The 18,704-nt window shown below is 32.9% G+C and overlaps 1 protein-coding gene across 2 annotated transcripts in view; it reads right to left on the minus strand.

Moving 5' to 3' along the window:
* Positions 1–18,704, minus strand: part of MYEF2 (myelin expression factor 2) — a 44,061-nt gene that overhangs the window by 10,277 nt on the left and 15,080 nt on the right. The window contains exons 6-16 of one of the 2 annotated variants that reach the window (XM_004056143.5): positions 14,704–14,895; positions 13,853–14,006; positions 13,262–13,311; positions 13,080–13,143; positions 8,882–8,983; positions 7,323–7,373; positions 6,963–7,031; positions 6,560–6,658; positions 6,187–6,258; positions 4,244–4,452; positions 4,113–4,164 (exon numbers count right to left, since the gene is read on the minus strand). In XM_004056143.5, coding sequence (XP_004056191.1) covers positions 4,113–4,164; positions 4,244–4,452; positions 6,187–6,258; positions 6,560–6,658; positions 6,963–7,031; positions 7,323–7,373; positions 8,882–8,983; positions 13,080–13,143; positions 13,262–13,311; positions 13,853–14,006; positions 14,704–14,895 — 1,114 coding nt within the window. The remainder of the gene's footprint in view (positions 1–4,112; positions 4,165–4,243; positions 4,453–6,186; positions 6,259–6,559; positions 6,659–6,962; positions 7,032–7,322; positions 7,374–8,881; positions 8,984–13,079; positions 13,144–13,261; positions 13,312–13,852; positions 14,007–14,703; positions 14,896–18,704) is intronic. The other variant, XM_004056142.5, reaches the window with a different exon arrangement.

Consider the following 18,704-nt stretch of genomic DNA (forward strand, 5'->3'; position numbering starts at 1 on the left):
GCAATAGTAAAGTTCACCTAAGCAAGAAATCTTCAAAACCTCAAAAGAAAACATGTCACTATTTCTTGCATAATCTGTCTCTCGATCTTTCAGGACAGTTTCTCTTTTTTGTTTTTCTCTTAAATTGCCTCTTTCAGTTTAGAAATCAGCACTCAGACCTCCAAATTCCTGACCTCACAATGACCTCAAAAATTTTCTAGTTGACAAGGTCCCTCAGCTAAGATACTTGAACTTTCTTACAGTTCTGATGTTCAAGCTATATGGACAGTAGCCCATAAATATTTGTTTTATGGTTAGACTGCTCCCCTAAAAAGAATCCCAGCAGTACAGAACCAGAAAGAGTTATAAATGTTCTAAGTTTCTTCCTGATCCTATAAAAACACCAACTGAAATATTTTCTTTTCTAAAGATAAATAATTGAGGAGAAAAAAATTAGTTTCAAATAGCTGATTAAAATCAGACCTGCCTGACTTTTTACATGCTCTGAGAACTTCCTCAACTAAGTTAAATATCTAATAATCTTGTACGATTCCAAGAAAACAAAAACAGGACTGATATTTTGGCAACAGCACAGGACAAAATAGTATGCCATGAGAAATCAGTATCACAGAATAATCAAACATATTGCTGTTACATATACTAGTAATAAAAAGGATTTGTCCCACAGTAAAAGAAATCTTTCTGTTTTATTTAACCCAGTCTATAAACATCTTGTGGGGTATATTTTGGGATATGCCAGTATAAAAACACATGTAAAAACAGACCAAATTAAAGGATGTTCAATAAAATCTACTGCCTACATGAAGTTAACACAACCACGGATGAAAACAGGAAAATCAGAAATTCTACGATAAGAAAACATAATAAGGATATAAGGGATAGAAAAGCAAAGTATTCTGTTGTTTCTTTACAAACAAAAGATAGAGCCTATCAATGAATGCTCATCATATATCATTTGTACTATTACTGCAATTTTACTGTTAAGTTATTCTAAAGTCCACTCAAAATGCTTGAAGCAGCAAGTACTTTAATCAATAAAATCTACCATAAGCCTCCATTTTCCATGCAGTTGACAAGCACACTGATGTAGAAATACTACATAATGGAAATCTGTGGAACAAAGTTTTATCTGTTTATATGGCTTATAGCAAGAATAATTGAGAATGGGTTTTCCTTGTGCTGAAGTTCTAAAATGTTATAGTCTTACATCATACTGAGCCAGAAGGCCAGAATGCAGCTAAAGTATACAGATGACATGGGAGCACATTTAAAAGACTATGCCCATTTGACCCTATTAGCACAAGCTGAAATGATGTGGGGTCCAATACTAAATAGGTTAATTTATTTATACTCAGCCTTTTTGATAATGCATCTCTCTGAGGAATTACACAAGGCAAGATAAAAAGATAGATCTCTTTTGCTACAGGAAAGATGTGTATCTCACCAGCCTGGGGTCAAAAATGTTACCTTTAGGGGCTTGATGGAACCAGAAAATAGCAGTTATATTCACTTATTTCTCATCTTGTTATATTTGGAAAGATCTGAAAACAATCTTTTCTGAATTACAAAGGCTGAGAAAATGTTCTATTGAGGGTAATATAACCCATAATATAACATTTACTCAGCCTTTGTAATTACTCCATCAAGAACAGTTAATCACTAGAGATAATTTATAAGCAGAGGGGGTTGCCAGTGGCACCCTTTACTGACAGATATTGTTTATGGGAGATGCATGGAGTACTACTAGATTCTTACTAAGAAGCAAGCAAGAGAATATACTTACTCTCTTTGGGCTTACAAGAAAAACAACAACAGAAGACTGCCTTTTACTGCCCAAGAGGCCATTACTGGCTTGCAGCATGTTAAAAAGAAATGTCTCATACTAAGAAAAAGATTTATAAATAAGTGACATGGCATAAAAATGGATGGTTCAGTTCATACTAGCTAGATAATTTGTACAGTTGTCAATAGCTGGACACTTAATTCTATATTATTATAACTTTTCCATCAATGTAGTTCAAGGTTAAAAATAAGGGAGATATAGGGAATTGTGTAAATATGGTATTATCTTAATATAGAATCTAAGAGTCAGAAACTTTTACAAAAGAATTGATAAAACAAAAATCATTAATCTTAAAATATAATTATAATCAAAAAAGGATTATAAGAATAGAGCTAAAATAGCAAAGTAAAGAATAATTTAACCATTATTTTATATGGCTAACATACTGTAAAAATTTTCTATTTAGATTTGAATGCTTTTTCCTTTCAAAAAATGTCTTGCAATTGCTGATTTCCTCATGTCAAAACAATGCCACTCCAACCAGAAGCCCACCAAACACTTGAAGTTTGCTGCAAGCCTTGCTCATATCTAACCTTAAACGGAAAGCAGCCTACAAAGAATAAAGAACAGTCAACTCAACAATGGTCACCTTTTCATTGTCATTTCTTTGTCCTGCTTTGCTCTTTATCTTGCTAAGTTTCATTTCTACTTTTAACATAATGTCATATCTCATTTGGAGATTTTTTTTTCACTCAGACTAAATCAACAGAGATTATACTTGCTGCCACTGCTCCTCATTTGATGTATTTCACTAAGATCCTATATACATTCTTTCCTCTGTAGTCTACAGGATTCATGGCCAGACACTGCTTACTCATTCTGGTAGATCTTCTTACTCCTGCAAAGAAGACCAATACCTCAAGGCCACTTTACTATTTTGCTTTCTCTTAGTGGTGACTATTAACCAGTTAACTTGTTTTCAACAACTTTTTCTTGAATTTTTGATTAGTGCAAAATAAAAGGATGATCAAGAAAGAGAGTCAACAGAACATCCTAGACAAATTCATGTTGTATGTTCTTTGATGGCAGGAGCATCTCACTTTGTTCACCTTCAAAATTCTAGGGCCTAACAGACTGCCAAAAATATGTTTGTGGATTTAATGAATAAATTACTGAATAAATGAACATCTACCCAGAATGTTTAACTTATCAACTTTTCATAAACTCTTACCATATGTACAGAAGCAACAAAAGGAGCTAAGATAAAAAGACAATTCTTGCCTTCAAGAGCTTCCACGTAGGATGGAAGAAAACTTGAACAAATAACTATTAATATAATAAAAGCTACAAAAGAGTTAGATATAAAGAAATATGAGATAATATTATCTCTGTAGTGGCCACAAAGGCTATTTTGTGACAGAACACTAAACCTATTCCTTCATGACCTCAGAAATTATATATATGCTATCTTATGTAATTTCCTATTGTGACTACAGTCGCTGAGATTCCATGCAATAGCAGAAAAATATTAATACTAGCAAAAAATATTTTACTTTATAACACTCACATGAATTCTCCCATTATTGCAAAAGAAAGAAAAAGTGAGAATTTAGTCAATTAAGATATTTGTAACAAAAGTTAAGTATGGTATATAAAAAGCTCTTTTTTAAAAGTGATAAACCACCTAATCTTCCACAGACCTATGGAACACATTAAGGTTGTATAAGTAGTATCATTATAGTTAAGAACAGTTTATAAAAGAATAAGAAGGGCAACCAAAATGTACCCATGTCCAAGGCATTCCTGACAGTGGGTTGTATGCTACCAGCTAGGTTTCCTGTGTTGGGTAGGAATACAGTGTATGTAGAATGGGTCTCACCTATTAACTCCTTTATCAATTGGACATCAGCATCTCAGTTGGTTATGCTGATAATCCCCTGCACTATACTATAAACAAGGAAATAAATATACCATTTATTAATATTTCTCATGAGAAAAAAGTTTAATGCAAAGAATGATAATATATTTATCTTTTTAAAATGAGGTAATAAAATAAGCCCTATCTTTATTAACAGAAAACAATGATAGGGTATATCCTAAACCTTGTTACCTAAACCTTGTTATTACCTAGTAGTAATAGCACTGCTCTAAGTCAAAAGATAGTGAAATAATTCATTTATTTGAAGTGGAATTAGACCTGGCACACTATCAAGACTATCCAGGAATAGGCATCTGGACAGGCAAAGGTCTAAACACAGTGTATAGAAGTTTAAAACCAATTTTCCTCCATAATCAATATCAACATATCTGCAGTCATTTGCATACTTACCACACTGACTGAATTTCTCTTTTAGTTTCTGCCAAGTCAAGTCAAAAGGTAGCTAGAATGAAAAGAGGTATTAGTAACATATATACAAGAAAAAAAAGAATTTCAATTATCCTTAATATTTATTTGCTTACATTTCTGACAAATATCTGGTTGCCTTTGGAGCCTATTCTCTCTCTCATTCCGCTTCCCATCGGACCCGATAAAAATCCTCGATCCATATCGATGCTCCTTTCCAGTATAGCTCCTATACCTGGTCCCATTCTATCAAAGCTGGAACTCATCCGGTCCAGTCCCATCCCCATTCCTCCAGTCACACTGTTCATGCCACCCATTCCACCACCTGGATTTTCAAGAAAGGACGGGGGGATTTGGGAATTTTGTGTTTTTGTTTCAAAAACATAAGGAAAAGGAGAAGAGGAGAAAGGAGGAAAAGAAGAGGAGATAAACATTTTTGAGAAAGAAGGGGGAAATTAATTTGTTTATATAATTAAATAATATACAAACATAAAATTATTTTCATACAGATAACAACTTTCCAAAGAACAGAATTTGCTTACATATACATTTAGTTAGCTGAGAAATTCTAGCCACTGTATAAATACATTATACATATATAACTGTATAAAATTGTATTCTGATCACTAAATATATCATATAAATATATAAATCCTCTACCAATCACTGCTTCCAATAACAGGACAGTTGTTCTGATCCTTATTTTTATTTTCCAATAATATCAAGCATAATAATTGCTAGAATAAAGATACACAGAGATAAATTCAAGTTATTACAACTCTAGCACTCAAGCCGCTCTCATCATACTCTCCTACAAGTAAATACTCCTTTCCTAGGTTATCTTTCACCTCAGCATCTTCACCTCTGTTTCCCAGTTTTTATTCTCATGGTAATTCAATACTCATAGCAAAACATAACTTTTAATCTCAATATTATACAGAACTTGTCAAGGGAACAAAAAATGCTGTCACTTCCCGTTAGCCAGAGCTTAAGAATTTAGCTCCGAACTCATACCTACTTCATTCTTATGCACTGACTCGATTTCCTGTCCTTTTCAATTGCTCCCATCTTACTCATTATCAAACCTTCTGTCTTGTATGTAATATCCCCAAACATGGAAATTCTAAAAATTAACATCACCCTCAAATTGGCTTTTTGTGAATAACCAATATAAAATCAGGGAAACAGAAGTACAAACACTGAGATAAAAGAGGAAGGTAAGGAAGTTAGGACTAATAGGAAATGGCTGAGGCTAAAAGATGATGGAAGGAGGAATAAAATGAGGAGCAAGATAAATGGAAGTAGACGTCTTCAGCTGACAGGATTTTAGAATTTACTCTTAGAATAGTTTAATAGGTTGTATTTTCTATTTGTGAAATTTGATCAATTAAAGGAAGTCAATAAAGTACGGAGAGCTCAGAGATATGTCCCAGTAAGCAAAAGAGGTTAAAAAAATAAATAAATAATCCACGTATTCAGGCTTAATATAAGGCCTAAAAGGTAGGAGTGGAAATAGACGGATGGGAGATTCAGCATTCCCCAGTGTTGCAACTACTCTTGATGCTACTACGGGAAAGGTTCAAGAGGAAAAGAATTAAGTACCTCTTTCAACCTTAGCCTGACTCAAGCTCAGGAGATGCCTAAGAGTGCTATATCTGCATTTACCAAAAGACATAGATGTTTACAAATAAAATAAGCTAGTCACTAATAGCTATTATAGAAAATAAGCAAGGAAACAAAGTTGGTGCTAAAGCAAAAGTTGCTCCTGAAACATGATCAGAGAAATCCCCAGATTCCTTAGTTGGAAAGAAGGTTCTTGGATTGGCTGTTAACACATAGTTTAGAAATATCAAAAAAGTAACATTCAAACAGTTAATTTAGAAATTTCAAACAATAATCAAACAGAAAGGCTTTGCTCAATTATCAAGGTTTCTCAAATTATAGCAAGACACATTAACGTATAAGAACAAAGTATTACTATACTACAATAACTACCCTTGCAAAGTCTTTGCAAGCACTCAAATATTACTGAATAAATTCTAGTAAAATTTAAACCTACTTATTCCAGATCCTACTGGACCCATGTTAGAAGCTCCTATTCTTCCTGCAAACCCTCCAATCATTGCACTGCCTAAACAAGGATGGAAAGATAATATACTAATTAATTTTAAATAATCATACTTTAAAATTCCCAAGGTACTATGTGATCTGATTTACAATAAATGAAAAGCATTAAGTCTTCTGAAAATAGAGTTCAAATATGTAAGATGTTGAAAAAGAGAGCTAGCATATTAAAATCCTTAAAGTGTTTTCTTCAGGTAATAAGTTGTATAAAACATTATTATTTTCTGATTTTTCATAAAAAAAGAGAAACCAAATTTCGAAAATTATAGCCTACAAAAAGAAAAGGAGAAGGATGCAGCCAGCCCTACCAAGTCTACCAAAGGAATCTCCAAAGCCTCGATTTATTCCAATATCACCACGTCCAAAATCTCGCTCCATGCTACTAGTCATCGCACCACGGTACAGCTCTGAAAAAATTGTGCAACAAATTAACCCTTTTCAAATACATCAATACATGTTGAAAACATTCAGGAATGTATCTAAATTATGAAAAGACAGCGTAAGTCACAAATACAAAATAGTCTGTCATTTACCCAATTTACCTCACATGCCACACATATCATCCCCATTCCCCAGGCCTGTCCTTACCCCCTAGTGCCTATATGCCTTCTGAAGACATTTTTAGCACACATTCCTAAGTTATAGGGGGGAAATATTAATAATAGGGAAAACTAAATATGCACACACTTCCCACTGCATACGTTTACCTACCTCCCATTCGGCCAACTCCTCCAAATCCTCCCATGCTATTCATTGCTTCCAGACCACCAAACCCTATTCCTATGGAATAAAGATTAATTTTGAGATCCGACTGTCAGTCATGTAGCTGAAAGGTACATTTTGTAAATGTTAAATCTCACCAGTAAGCTCTTCATCCACCCTACCTTGTGCAGCTACTTCTTAACACATCACCTTCCTTTAAGTATGTACCAGGCTCAATTTCTGCTAGCAGCCTTTAGAACATGAGCCAACAATAAACCATGACTTTTTTTTCATGGAATTCTCAACACAGTTTCCAGTTTATTAAAAATGGTGATGGGTACATACAAAAAAACAAATCTTTATACATACCTCCTCCAATTCTATTCATTCCTCCAAAACCTGGACCATCCATTCCCATACCTCAAATAAAATACACAGTATGTACTTTAAGTATATTTTATTTTTATGACTAAAAGATGATATAATGCATTATAGCAAAATAGATACCACTGGTATAACCACAATGAAACACTAGAGAAGCGGTAGGGTACAGGAGGCATGGTTTAAAGTGCTATGCCATAGCAGCTGTCTAATCATGAATCTTCAAAAGGGTTTCTTTGAACATTTATCAGACAAGAAAGCAAAATTCACTAGTAACACCCACAACATTCAGTTAGAGAATATCTAGAACTAGGTAATCATTCACTTTTTTTTCCACAATAAACACAGAAATACTACTATCAATGATTTTTTTTTTTCCAGCATAGACACAGAAATAGCATTACAGCAGATTTAGAGATCAGGCCAGAATGTAAGGACTCTCTAAACATCGCAGTTAAAAGAGCAGTAAAAATTTTCAAAATATAAATAGTATGTATTTAGGAAAGAGTAGGTAGGTGTGAGAGTCTAAGGGTAAGGGAGAAAACTTGTTTGGATCAGAATGATTATGATAATGAGCCTCATAATTTAAAGTGTGACTACAGCATCTTGACAAAATAGGAATCTGATAGCATTTATTAGTCCATCAATTAAAACAGTAATTCACAAAGTATGGTCCAGGGACTCTTGAGGGTTCAATAGGTCAAAACTATTTAAGTCACCAAATACTACTAAGACATTATTTGATGTTTTACCCTCATTCTCTTGAGTTTAAGGTGTAATTTTCCAAACACTATATGATGTACAATATCACAAAAAACTAAAGTGCAGAAACAGATATAACAGCAATATTAAGCCAAACATTAAAAAGATGTGTGGAAAGGTAAAACAATGCCACTCTCCTCACCAATTTCTTTTTTGCATTGAAAAATAGTTTATTTTCTTAAAGTTTTTATGTATGTTAACGTGTAATAAGTTTATCATTTTTTAATATGTAATTTTTTTAATTTCTAATTTTTCATTTATAATACAGTAAATACTGGTAATTATAACTACATAAGCAAAGCATTTTCGGGTTCTCAACAAATTTTAAAATATAAAAGGGTCCTAACACCAAAGTTTAAAAACCAATCTCTAAAAATGAACTGTGAGTTCTTCCAGGTGAGCAGCCAAATAACTGCCTGAAAAGCCACCTTCCCAACTGGATAAACAGATTTTAGTTGCCTATGATATGGTAGCATTTCAGCTACTCCATAAATACTGTTCATAGATGATATATTCTCCTTCTGCCTTCAAGACATTTCAAAATCCAAAATGCTAAAAGGCTAGCTACAACATAGCTGGCCCCAAAGAAACCCTCCTGACTTCTGCCTATCTCTTTCATGTTAGCTGTGCTCAAGGTTTCATTCCTTTTTCAGAATGAAGTGACACCGTAAATATCTAACTATTAATTAGAGTCCTTTAAACATTATTACAAACCACATCAATGGAGGCTTTATTAGCTAGCACATGTATCATTTAAAAAGAAAAGAGGAAGTTAGAATACTCACCACCTGGACCTAAATTTCCCATTACTCCACCTATGTTCAACTGGCTGGCACTAATAGGCTGTCCACCCGGACCAAGTCCCATCCCAATGCCTCCAAGACCACCTAAAACAAAAATGAGAACAATCATTACAAAGATCCATATATGATTAACTAATTGGCAATAAAATTTTTTAAAAAGCTATATACCTGTAGTAGTATCTTTAAAATTTCTGCAAATTTTCAAATAAAAGCACTGGTTCTTGTTTTTATCTAGAAAGTAGCACACTGAAGCCCGACTATAAAACCATTTATTAATGAGAAGTGTTTTATGAAATAAAACATGATATAATATAAAGTACACCTTATACCCCACTTAAAGGTACACTGAAAGGAATAATAAAATACCTAGAGGATTTTGAATAATATCATATCACCTTATATATGGCACACATATCTGAAAATGAGCATCTTGCCCAAATTTGTAGGCCCACTTAAAATTTGATAATTACTTTTTAAATGGTTCAAATCAAACTAAAAAGTCAATAACCATGAAAGTATAACACTGAATAAGGCAAATATTATATTACCTAGTTTTCTCATTGATATAAATATTTATTTATATTTATATGGCACCTTAAGTGTTTCCACATCTATTGTCCATAGAAGAGGAAATTTTTGAGACCTTAGGTTGCTTGCATAATGACATGTAGCTGATTTTAAGACTGTGGTCTTTGCTGTCAAACTGCACAAACTGCACAGGAAGGACAGATTACTTATAAAGAAAGGATGATTCAACAAATAGCTGACTTAATAGCAACAGTGTAAACATGAAGACTGTAGAATATTTTCAAAGTGCTTAGAGAAAATAATTATCAATCTTTATACAAGTTAAACTATCTTTGAAGACATTTAAAACCCAAAATTGAGAGAATTTACTAATAAAAGATCCTCACTTAAAAGAGCTTCTAACATATATGCTTCAGGGGAAAAAAAATAGTGCCAGAGTCTATAAAAGCAGAGGAGTGATGACACAAGAAAATGGTAAATAACATTGTCTAACTTGCAGGACAGAAAAAAAAAATAGTACAGAACTAATAATACACAACTAAAATGCTGAGCAATGATAGTATAATTCAGTAGGAAAGTGACTGTATCCAAAGGTCACTCTACTATTACATAAAAGAATAATTATATTAACTTCAGGCTTCACAGAAATATTAAAATATCCAGAACAATCCAAGATAGGAGAAAAATAAGTATTTGTAAGACAGAAAAATAAGACACAATATAATGGAAATTAATCCAAATGAACCAATACATGTGAAGAAATTGAACTCTTCAATTTCATGGTGAAAAAAACTATCAAAGTGATTTTTTAAAAAAGTCTAAGCCCAGCAATAACACCCTTTATAAGGGGCATGCCTGAAACAGTAAAAAAAATAGGAAAAATGTACCAGGCAAGTACTAAACAAAATAAAGCTGCTGTACTTACATTAAAACGAGACCAAAGACTCAAAGTAATTACTAGAGAAAAAAATCACCCTATAAAATTTTTAATTCACTAGGAAAATATATCAATTCTAATCTAGATGCACCTACTAAGCTAGCTTAAAAATATTTAAGTAAAAACAAGAAAAAGTAGACAAATCCACTATTCTATTGGGCAATTTTACCAGACACATAAGATAATAAGATAAACAGTGTTACAGCAGAAAAAGTATTGGATCTAAGACAATTTAAATGATTAGCAAACTTGATTTAATGAACATATATAGATCACTGCACTCACCAACTGTACCCAGAATACTTAAGAAAAATGTGCCATATGGTAGGCCATCCATAAGTCCAAATGAATTCCAAAGAATCACACTCACATATAAACCATGTTCTCTGACCACATTGAAATGAAAAAGTACAAAGGAAAAAAAAAAAACTCATACATTTGGAAATCGAAAACTTCCATTTTCAAATAATACATGGCTCAATAAGAAATCATAATGGTAATTTTTTTTTTTTTTTTGAGACAGAGTCTCCCTCTGTCACCCAGGCTGGAGTGCAGGGGCACTATCTCAGCTCACTGCAACCTCTGCCTCCCAGGTTCAAGCAATTCTCCTGCCTTAGTCTCCTGAGTAACTGGGACTACAGGCATGCGCCACCATGCCTGGCTACTTTTTTTTGTATTTTTAGTAGAGACGGGGTTTTACCATGTTGGCCAGGCTGATCTCGAACTCCTGACCTCAAGTGATCCACCTGCCTCGGCCTCCCAAAGTGCTGGGATTACAGGTGTTAGCCACCATGCCCGGCCCATAATGGTAATTTTTAAATACTCTAAAAACTGACCCATCATAAAAATGCTCCATAGCAAAACCCATGTACTAACTTTATAGTCATAACTGCTTATAATAGAAAGGAAAAGCTACCAATTTGAAGTAAGCATTCAACTTAAGGAGTTAGGACAAAAACAAACTAAACCCCAATAAATAGAAGGAAAAAATAATAAGGCTAAGTGCAGAAATTAGAAATACAGAACATCCAAATTCAGTTATTTGAATACTCTATTAAACTGACAAATTTCTAACAAAATTAACCAAGAAAAAAATAAAAATTGCAAACATTCAGAATTTTTAAAACAGAAACATAGATGTAGCAAAAACTTAAGAGATAATTTAAGCCAAAATATTTGAAAATGAACAAAAACGAAAAAATCCTTAGAAAAATAGAAATTACAAAAATTGACTCAAAAAAAAGACAGAAAATATAAACCATCAGTAGTTAAAAACTTCCCAGAAACAACAGAGGAAGGCCAGTTTTACACATAATTTCTAGCAAATATAAAGAGAACATATAATTCTGATAAAAAATAGCAAATACTTTCCAACTTAATACACAATAACTAAAAATTAAAATAACCTAAAAAACAGAAAAATGTATAAAATGTGGTATCAGCAGTTAAAACGAAGAAACTAGAGCTACATCTATCAACATAAATGAATCTCAAAAACAATTTAAAAAAAAGCAAGTTACATAATACATTATGATATCACTCAAACAAAATTTTAAATCCAACAAAACAATTCCCTATGTTTATGGATGTACAAATGTGTAGTCAAATTATTAAAACCTAAATGATAAATATTCTATCCATAAGTTGTTTGCTCTGGATAAGGCATAAGTTGAAAGATGGGCAAGGGAGATGGGGAAGCTCCATTTTACCGTAAAATTTTATTTATTTTAAAGAAAAAAATCTACAACAAATATGGCATATGATAACTATATGAGTAATTTTACTTTTGTCTGTATATTTAAGATTTCTTATAAGAATACTTTAAAAACCAGAGAAGATGCAGTGAAATAGTAAAAACAATAGCTAATATTTATTGTTTACATTATGCCAAAATGATTCTAAGTGCTTTACATATATTAATTCATGTAATACTCATGTCAACCCCATGATGTAGACACTATTATTCTCCCCACTTTTCAAAGGAGGCACTGAGACACAGAGGCACTGAGAAACATAATACAATAAGTATATTACACTGTTATAGTCATTTTGGAAAACAATTTGATAATACTAACCCATGAGAACTGTAAATCTACTTCAGAATATCTGTCTGAAGGAAGTACTCAAAAACATTACAAAGATTTGTGAACAAAAAGGCATGTGTTACTCTGTGGTTACGCAAAAGAAAATAAAAGTTAAAACACCTAAAATACAGAACAGTGAAATAGTTATGGAACATCTATATGATAGACTATTATACTACCAATAAAAATATTTGAAAAGAATCTTCAACATGAAAAAATGCTTATACTCTAATGTTAAACAAAAAATAATTCAAAATTATTTTTGTTCCCAACTATGTAAAAAATATACATAGCAGGCTAGAAGAAAATACACAAAAATGTTATAATGAGGTTACCCACAGATGGTGAAATCACAGAGGACTTTTTTTCCTTCAAGTGTATAAATTTACCAAACATCTTAGAATGTATTGCTGATTAGTCAGGAAAAGTTACCAAAGAGAAAAAAAAAATGGCACGTAACACTTATCTTCTCAGTCTTCCTAATCAATAGCGCCAAACTATCTTCATAACTCCAAACTAATCCCAAATTGTGAGAAACTAGGATGTAGGCACAAAAACAAAGTGTTGCTTAGCACATAATAAAACAAACCAAAAAAAGCCTATGTTGTTTCTCATAACAGCTTTTACTTACGTGGTAATTGTGGTGTTTTACCATCATGTGAACGGTACTCTTCATGAGGAACAGACTTGTCATCCTAATTGCAAGAAAGTTTATAATATGGTTAACATATTACCACAAAGAATTGTAATGTAGAGGAGAGCCAATAAAAGACCTGAAGAGGTTGGAGGTTGAAGTGATATACAGGAACTCACCATTTTCACATGCATAGGTCTATCAAATAAAAACTGCCCATTGAACATAGCTGTTGGTTCAGTCAAGGAAAGTCAGTTAAGATAACTATAAAATTAGAACACAAACTAATTTTTAATAATCTTAGAGTCCAACTATCTCTTATATTTTAATTAACATCTTTAATACTTATTGATATTAGCCACTTTCATATACTCAAAAAAATATTCAATTCTTTGCTTTACGGTTTTATTTCATCAATAAGATGTATTTTTAATTCAACCATTGAAAAAAGTAAACTTGTAAGGCTTTGCTTAAAGTAACTGCATTAATATACAATAGATTACACAATTGTTAAATGCATGTATACAATTAATTGTGGTAGGAAGAAAGAAAAGAAAAAACTTCATACCAGCCCTGTACAATATGGCCAATTCAAGTTTTAAGAGTGACTTTAATACGTGGACCTACTAAGGGTTTTATTTGCTGGAGACTAAAGTCTAACACACATCTCTAAGCCAGGCAACCTTAAATTCAATTACCCCCCGCCAAAACAAAGGTGGTATTATGCTTCTTCAACCTCATAAACAATGCTGAAATGTAAATCAGGATACAAATTGCTTGAACTGCTTCAATTGCTTGCTCAAAAGTGACAGTGCCCATTCCTCTGCTCTTGCCATCTTTGTCTTCTTTAATATCTGCCCGCTTCACAGTTCCAGCTATGCTGAACACTTCCTTTAGCTTCTTCCAACCAACTTTGAAGTCAAGCTTAATATAAAATTGTATAAAGTTACATACCTAATAAATCCGTCTCCCCATCTGTAAATACAAAAAATCTTTTCTAAACTCTTAAAACCATAAAGAACTATAATTCTAGTTCAACAATATATTGATAATGTTCAAATTTTAAAACATCTTCAGTTGTTTAAAATCATTTAAGCTACGTCTACATTGTTCCTTATCCTTATTTTTTTAAAATTTCCAAAATCATCTCTCAACTGCTCAAACCTGTCTTGTACATTTAAAACTTGCATATCTATTTTTACCAAGCGAAATCCAGATTTTGAAAAGTATTGTTTTCACTGACTTTCAAATGCTTAGAACAAATAACAAACCAACTATGGCATGCATATTCACAAATATCAAGACTAAAAAAAGAAATCCATTTACCAATATAAACCAAAACACATATAATTTCAAGAACTGCTTGAATGTGTATAAACTGCACAGTTCCATGTTTAAAAAATCCAAATAGTTGTATTTAAACTCTAACCTTGTGTGTCTGTGTGTGTGTATATACATATATGTATGTATATACATCAATTGATTTTAAGTTTACAATAATTACTATTTCACTTACTTTAGTTAAAAATAAGCAAAATGTTCTATAAACCTATAACTCATTCATTTAATCAAATTAGCTATCTATCTGAATGACAAATTTTAGACTAAAGCTTGAACTTACATTGGCAACAAAAATTGTGGAACCAAGTCTACCGGCCTGCAAATTACTGATGACTTCAGGAGGAATGTTTGGATTATTGAGAATGGAAGGTGGTAAATTCATCAACCCTGATCCCATATCAGAGACGTGTCCTCCTGGAAATGATCCTCCTGTTCGCTGCAATGCCCTACGAGCATTTTCTCCATCAGGATCCTATAACGCACATTGAATGTTAAATTCCACTAAATACATCAGTAATTCTACATAATTAAAATAACAACTTAAATTCTACAGTAGCTATCCTGTCTGGCTCAAATTATTGACCCTCTTGAAGAGTGAGCTTTTTTCTCATCCAGAGAATTGAGTCCCATAAAAACCTGTGGATAAACAAAATATTTCAGCCTCCAGAGATGTCAGTTAAATATTTTTTTCCAATCACTAAAGCCACTTAAGAACTTGAAATTAGTTTAATTTTGCTCTCACACTAGGGTACATGTATACATACATGTAACTCAAAGAAGAGCGAAGTACTCACTGCAACTTTTCTTTCCAAAATGTAGGAATGGTCAATTCTCACTATTGGATGCCCAATGGAATGCCAAATTCAGACTAATTCAAAGCTTTTCAATAGTGGAACAGACTGTTATAAAACCCAAATATTGGGGTAGAGGATAGGATGGCCGATTGTAATCTGTAAATTTTATTCCTGAACAAAATACAATTACCCACCTTCTAAACTCTTACCTTCTTCAACAATGATTATAATCTGAGATGGAGGAGAAGAGAGATAAAGGAGGGCTAAGTGTCCAAGTGAGAAATGATATTAAACATTGTTTTTTTGTTAGGTTCATTAATTTTTTAAGAGAAACACCCTACCTTTAAACAAAACCAAACATACACACACACACACACGCACACAAACATAAATGTACTTCTCACTCATCCCACTAGGTGGAATACTAAAAAACAAAAATAAATAAACAAAAACCACATAAACACATTGATAGACTATCATCTGCAATGCCAAATGATTATGTTAAAGGTAATCACCCCATCATCACTTCTCCATCTTTAGGCTAAGATGAAGTGTAAAGGTAACCATCAAATCTACTTTGCTGGCCTCAGTCTGGGAATACAGTACTAATAAAAACAAAGTCAGGTGACTTTAATAAATTCTCTAGGATGGCTGGAGAATAAAAGGTGAAAACGTAAAATAATAAAACCATTCTGGCTTCCAACATATTTCTTCACTATGAAGGAATATAAAGGATTACAAAAGAAAAAAAATGTATCAAAGAATGCTTCAAAACATATAAGTTAATAAATAATAAATTCTTCAGGCCTGAGGATTCAAAAAGAGGTAAAAATACGAAATTTAGGATAGTGGCTACCTATGGGGAAGAAAGATAACTCAGAAGAGAAGATGTTTCTTGAACTAGTATAGTAAGCTATTTCGGTTGTTTGTGCTTATAACATTAACAAGATGTATTGCTGTGTTGATCTGTCTTTTATATACATATATATGACAGAAATATATACACATACAATACGTGCATACATACATAAAACATATATAAAATAAAATTTATATAAAACAAACCACCTACTATATAACATGACTTTTACTCTTCTTTTCCCCTTGCTGTCAGCCTGCTGGTTACTGACTGCTATTGCTTTTGGAGGGCCTACAATAGCAGTTTATAACTGCTACTATTCTGCATTTAATTAAATGAAAAAAATGTAATTCTAAAGTCTGTTAAGGAACATTAGAAATACACCTTCCTTAGACTTTCCTCATTAGCAGTTCTAAGCATTCATTCCATCCACCCCTCTATAAATTAGATATCCCAGGAAAGGGACTGCCAAAGTGACATTAATTCAAAAAAGTCAACTGAATAAATCGCTCATCACTTAGCTAGGCCAAATTTAGCCTTTTTTTTCTCTCTTAAAAAAGTTAAAAATGGCGGCATCCTCTTTCAACTTGGATTATATAACTCCAGGGTCTCTGAAATATTACTGAGGATCTACAATGTGCTGAAACTTAAAAGAACACAATAACATGATATTTAGCATCCAATATTATATGGAAGTTTATTGGATGATATTTAGCATCCAATAAACATTTTTTTCCAATAAAAGAAAAAGACACTAAGAATCTGTAGTACATGTCCTTTGAAGAGAAACAGAAAACATAAAACGGAAAATTGTCAGGTTGGTGCAAAAGTAAATGCAGTTTTTGCCATTATTTTAATTCAAAGCTTTTTTTAATGGCAAAAACTGCATTTACTTTTGCACCAACCTAATTTAATCCTCAAAATAATCATTCTGATTATTATAATTTAAAGAAAATTAAGATACCAATATATTTCTGAAGCACTGGCCCTGGCTTATGCATAAAAACCACCAAATAACTGGCTGACACAAACCACAACAGTCAAAATTTTCTCTGCTAATTCTATACATTCCTGTTAATAACTTTTTTAATAATAAACTATAATAGACTCAAAGAGGACTAGAATAATTTGGAAGCAAACTCAAATAAAGGTATCTGGGATACATGTTATATGTTGGTAGCATGGCCTTTGATTTCAAGCTATTATCTCACACTCAGGAACAAGAGACTCTTGGACAGGAGTAACAATCATCATTACTAAAGCTAACATTTATTATGTAGCTAAAATATTTTGAGCACTGTGCTTAGTGCTTTGTACACTGGTAATATCACAAGCATAATAAATAGCCAACACTAAATGGTTTACATATATTAACTCTTCGAGTCCTGATAGCACTATGAGGTAGGTGCTATCATTACTCCCATCTTAGTAATTATGAAAACAAAGGAGAAAGTTTAAGTAATTTGCCCTGAGTTAGAGAGGTTCTCTGATGCCAGAACATAAGTTCTTTACCATGTATCTCATTTAATCCTCATAAAAGTCCTATTAGGTAAATAAAAGCACATTTCGTTTTATTGTGCTTCACTTTACTGTGCTTTGCAGATATTGCACTTTTTGCAAATTGAAGGTCTGTGACAACCCCGTGTCCAGCAAGTCTATTAGCACCATTTTCCCAACATGTGCTCACTTTGTGTCTCCGTATCACATTTTGGTAATTCATGCAATATCTCAACCTTCTTCATTATTATCTGTTATGGTGATCTGTGATCAGTGATCTTTGATGTTTTAATTGTTTTGGGGCACCATCAACCGTGCCCAAATAAAACAGCGAACTTAATCAATAAATGTTCTGACTGCTCCACCGACCAGCCGCTCCCCATCTCTCTCCGTCGCCTCAGGCCTCCCTATTCCAAGACACAATAATATTGAAATTAGGTCAGTTAATAACCCTAAAATGGCTTCTAAGTGTTCAAGTAAAAGAAAGAGTTGCAAGTCTCTCACTTTAAATCAAAAGCTAGACATGATTAAGCTTAGTGAGGAAGGCATGTCAAAAGTTCAGACAGGTGAAAAGCCGGGCCTCTTGCATCGAAGTTCCTGAAGGAAACTTAAAGTGCTACTCCAGTGAACACACGAATGATGAGAAAGTGAAACAGCCTTAATGCTGTTTCAAAAACAGGTAAAAACACAAAATTTAAGATACCGGTTACCTTTGGGGAAGAAGGATAACACAACACAGAAGATGCTTCTTGAACTATTAAGATATTTCACTTGTTTGTGCTTATAACATTTCAGTGGTCTGAAAGTTTCAGTGGTTTGAACAGAAGATCAAAGCAGCCTCATCATTCCCTTAAGCCAAAGCCTAATCCAGAGTAAGGCCTTAACTCTCTTCAATTCTATGAAGGCTGAGAGAGGTGAGAAAGCTGCAGAAGAAAAGTTTGAAGCTGGTTCATGAGATTTAAAGAAATAAGCCATCTCTATAACATAAAAGTGCAAGTGAAGCAGCAAGTGCTGATGTAGAAGCTACAGCAAGTTATCCAGAACACCTAGCTAAGATCATTGATGAGATGGCTACACTAAACAATAGATTTTCAGTGTAATGAAACAGTCTTCTATAGAAAGAAGATGCCA

The sequence above is a fragment of the Gorilla gorilla genome, chromosome 16 (assembly GCF_029281585.2).
Source record: "Gorilla gorilla gorilla isolate KB3781 chromosome 16, NHGRI_mGorGor1-v2.1_pri, whole genome shotgun sequence".
Lineage (NCBI taxonomy): Eukaryota > Metazoa > Chordata > Mammalia > Primates > Hominidae > Gorilla > Gorilla gorilla.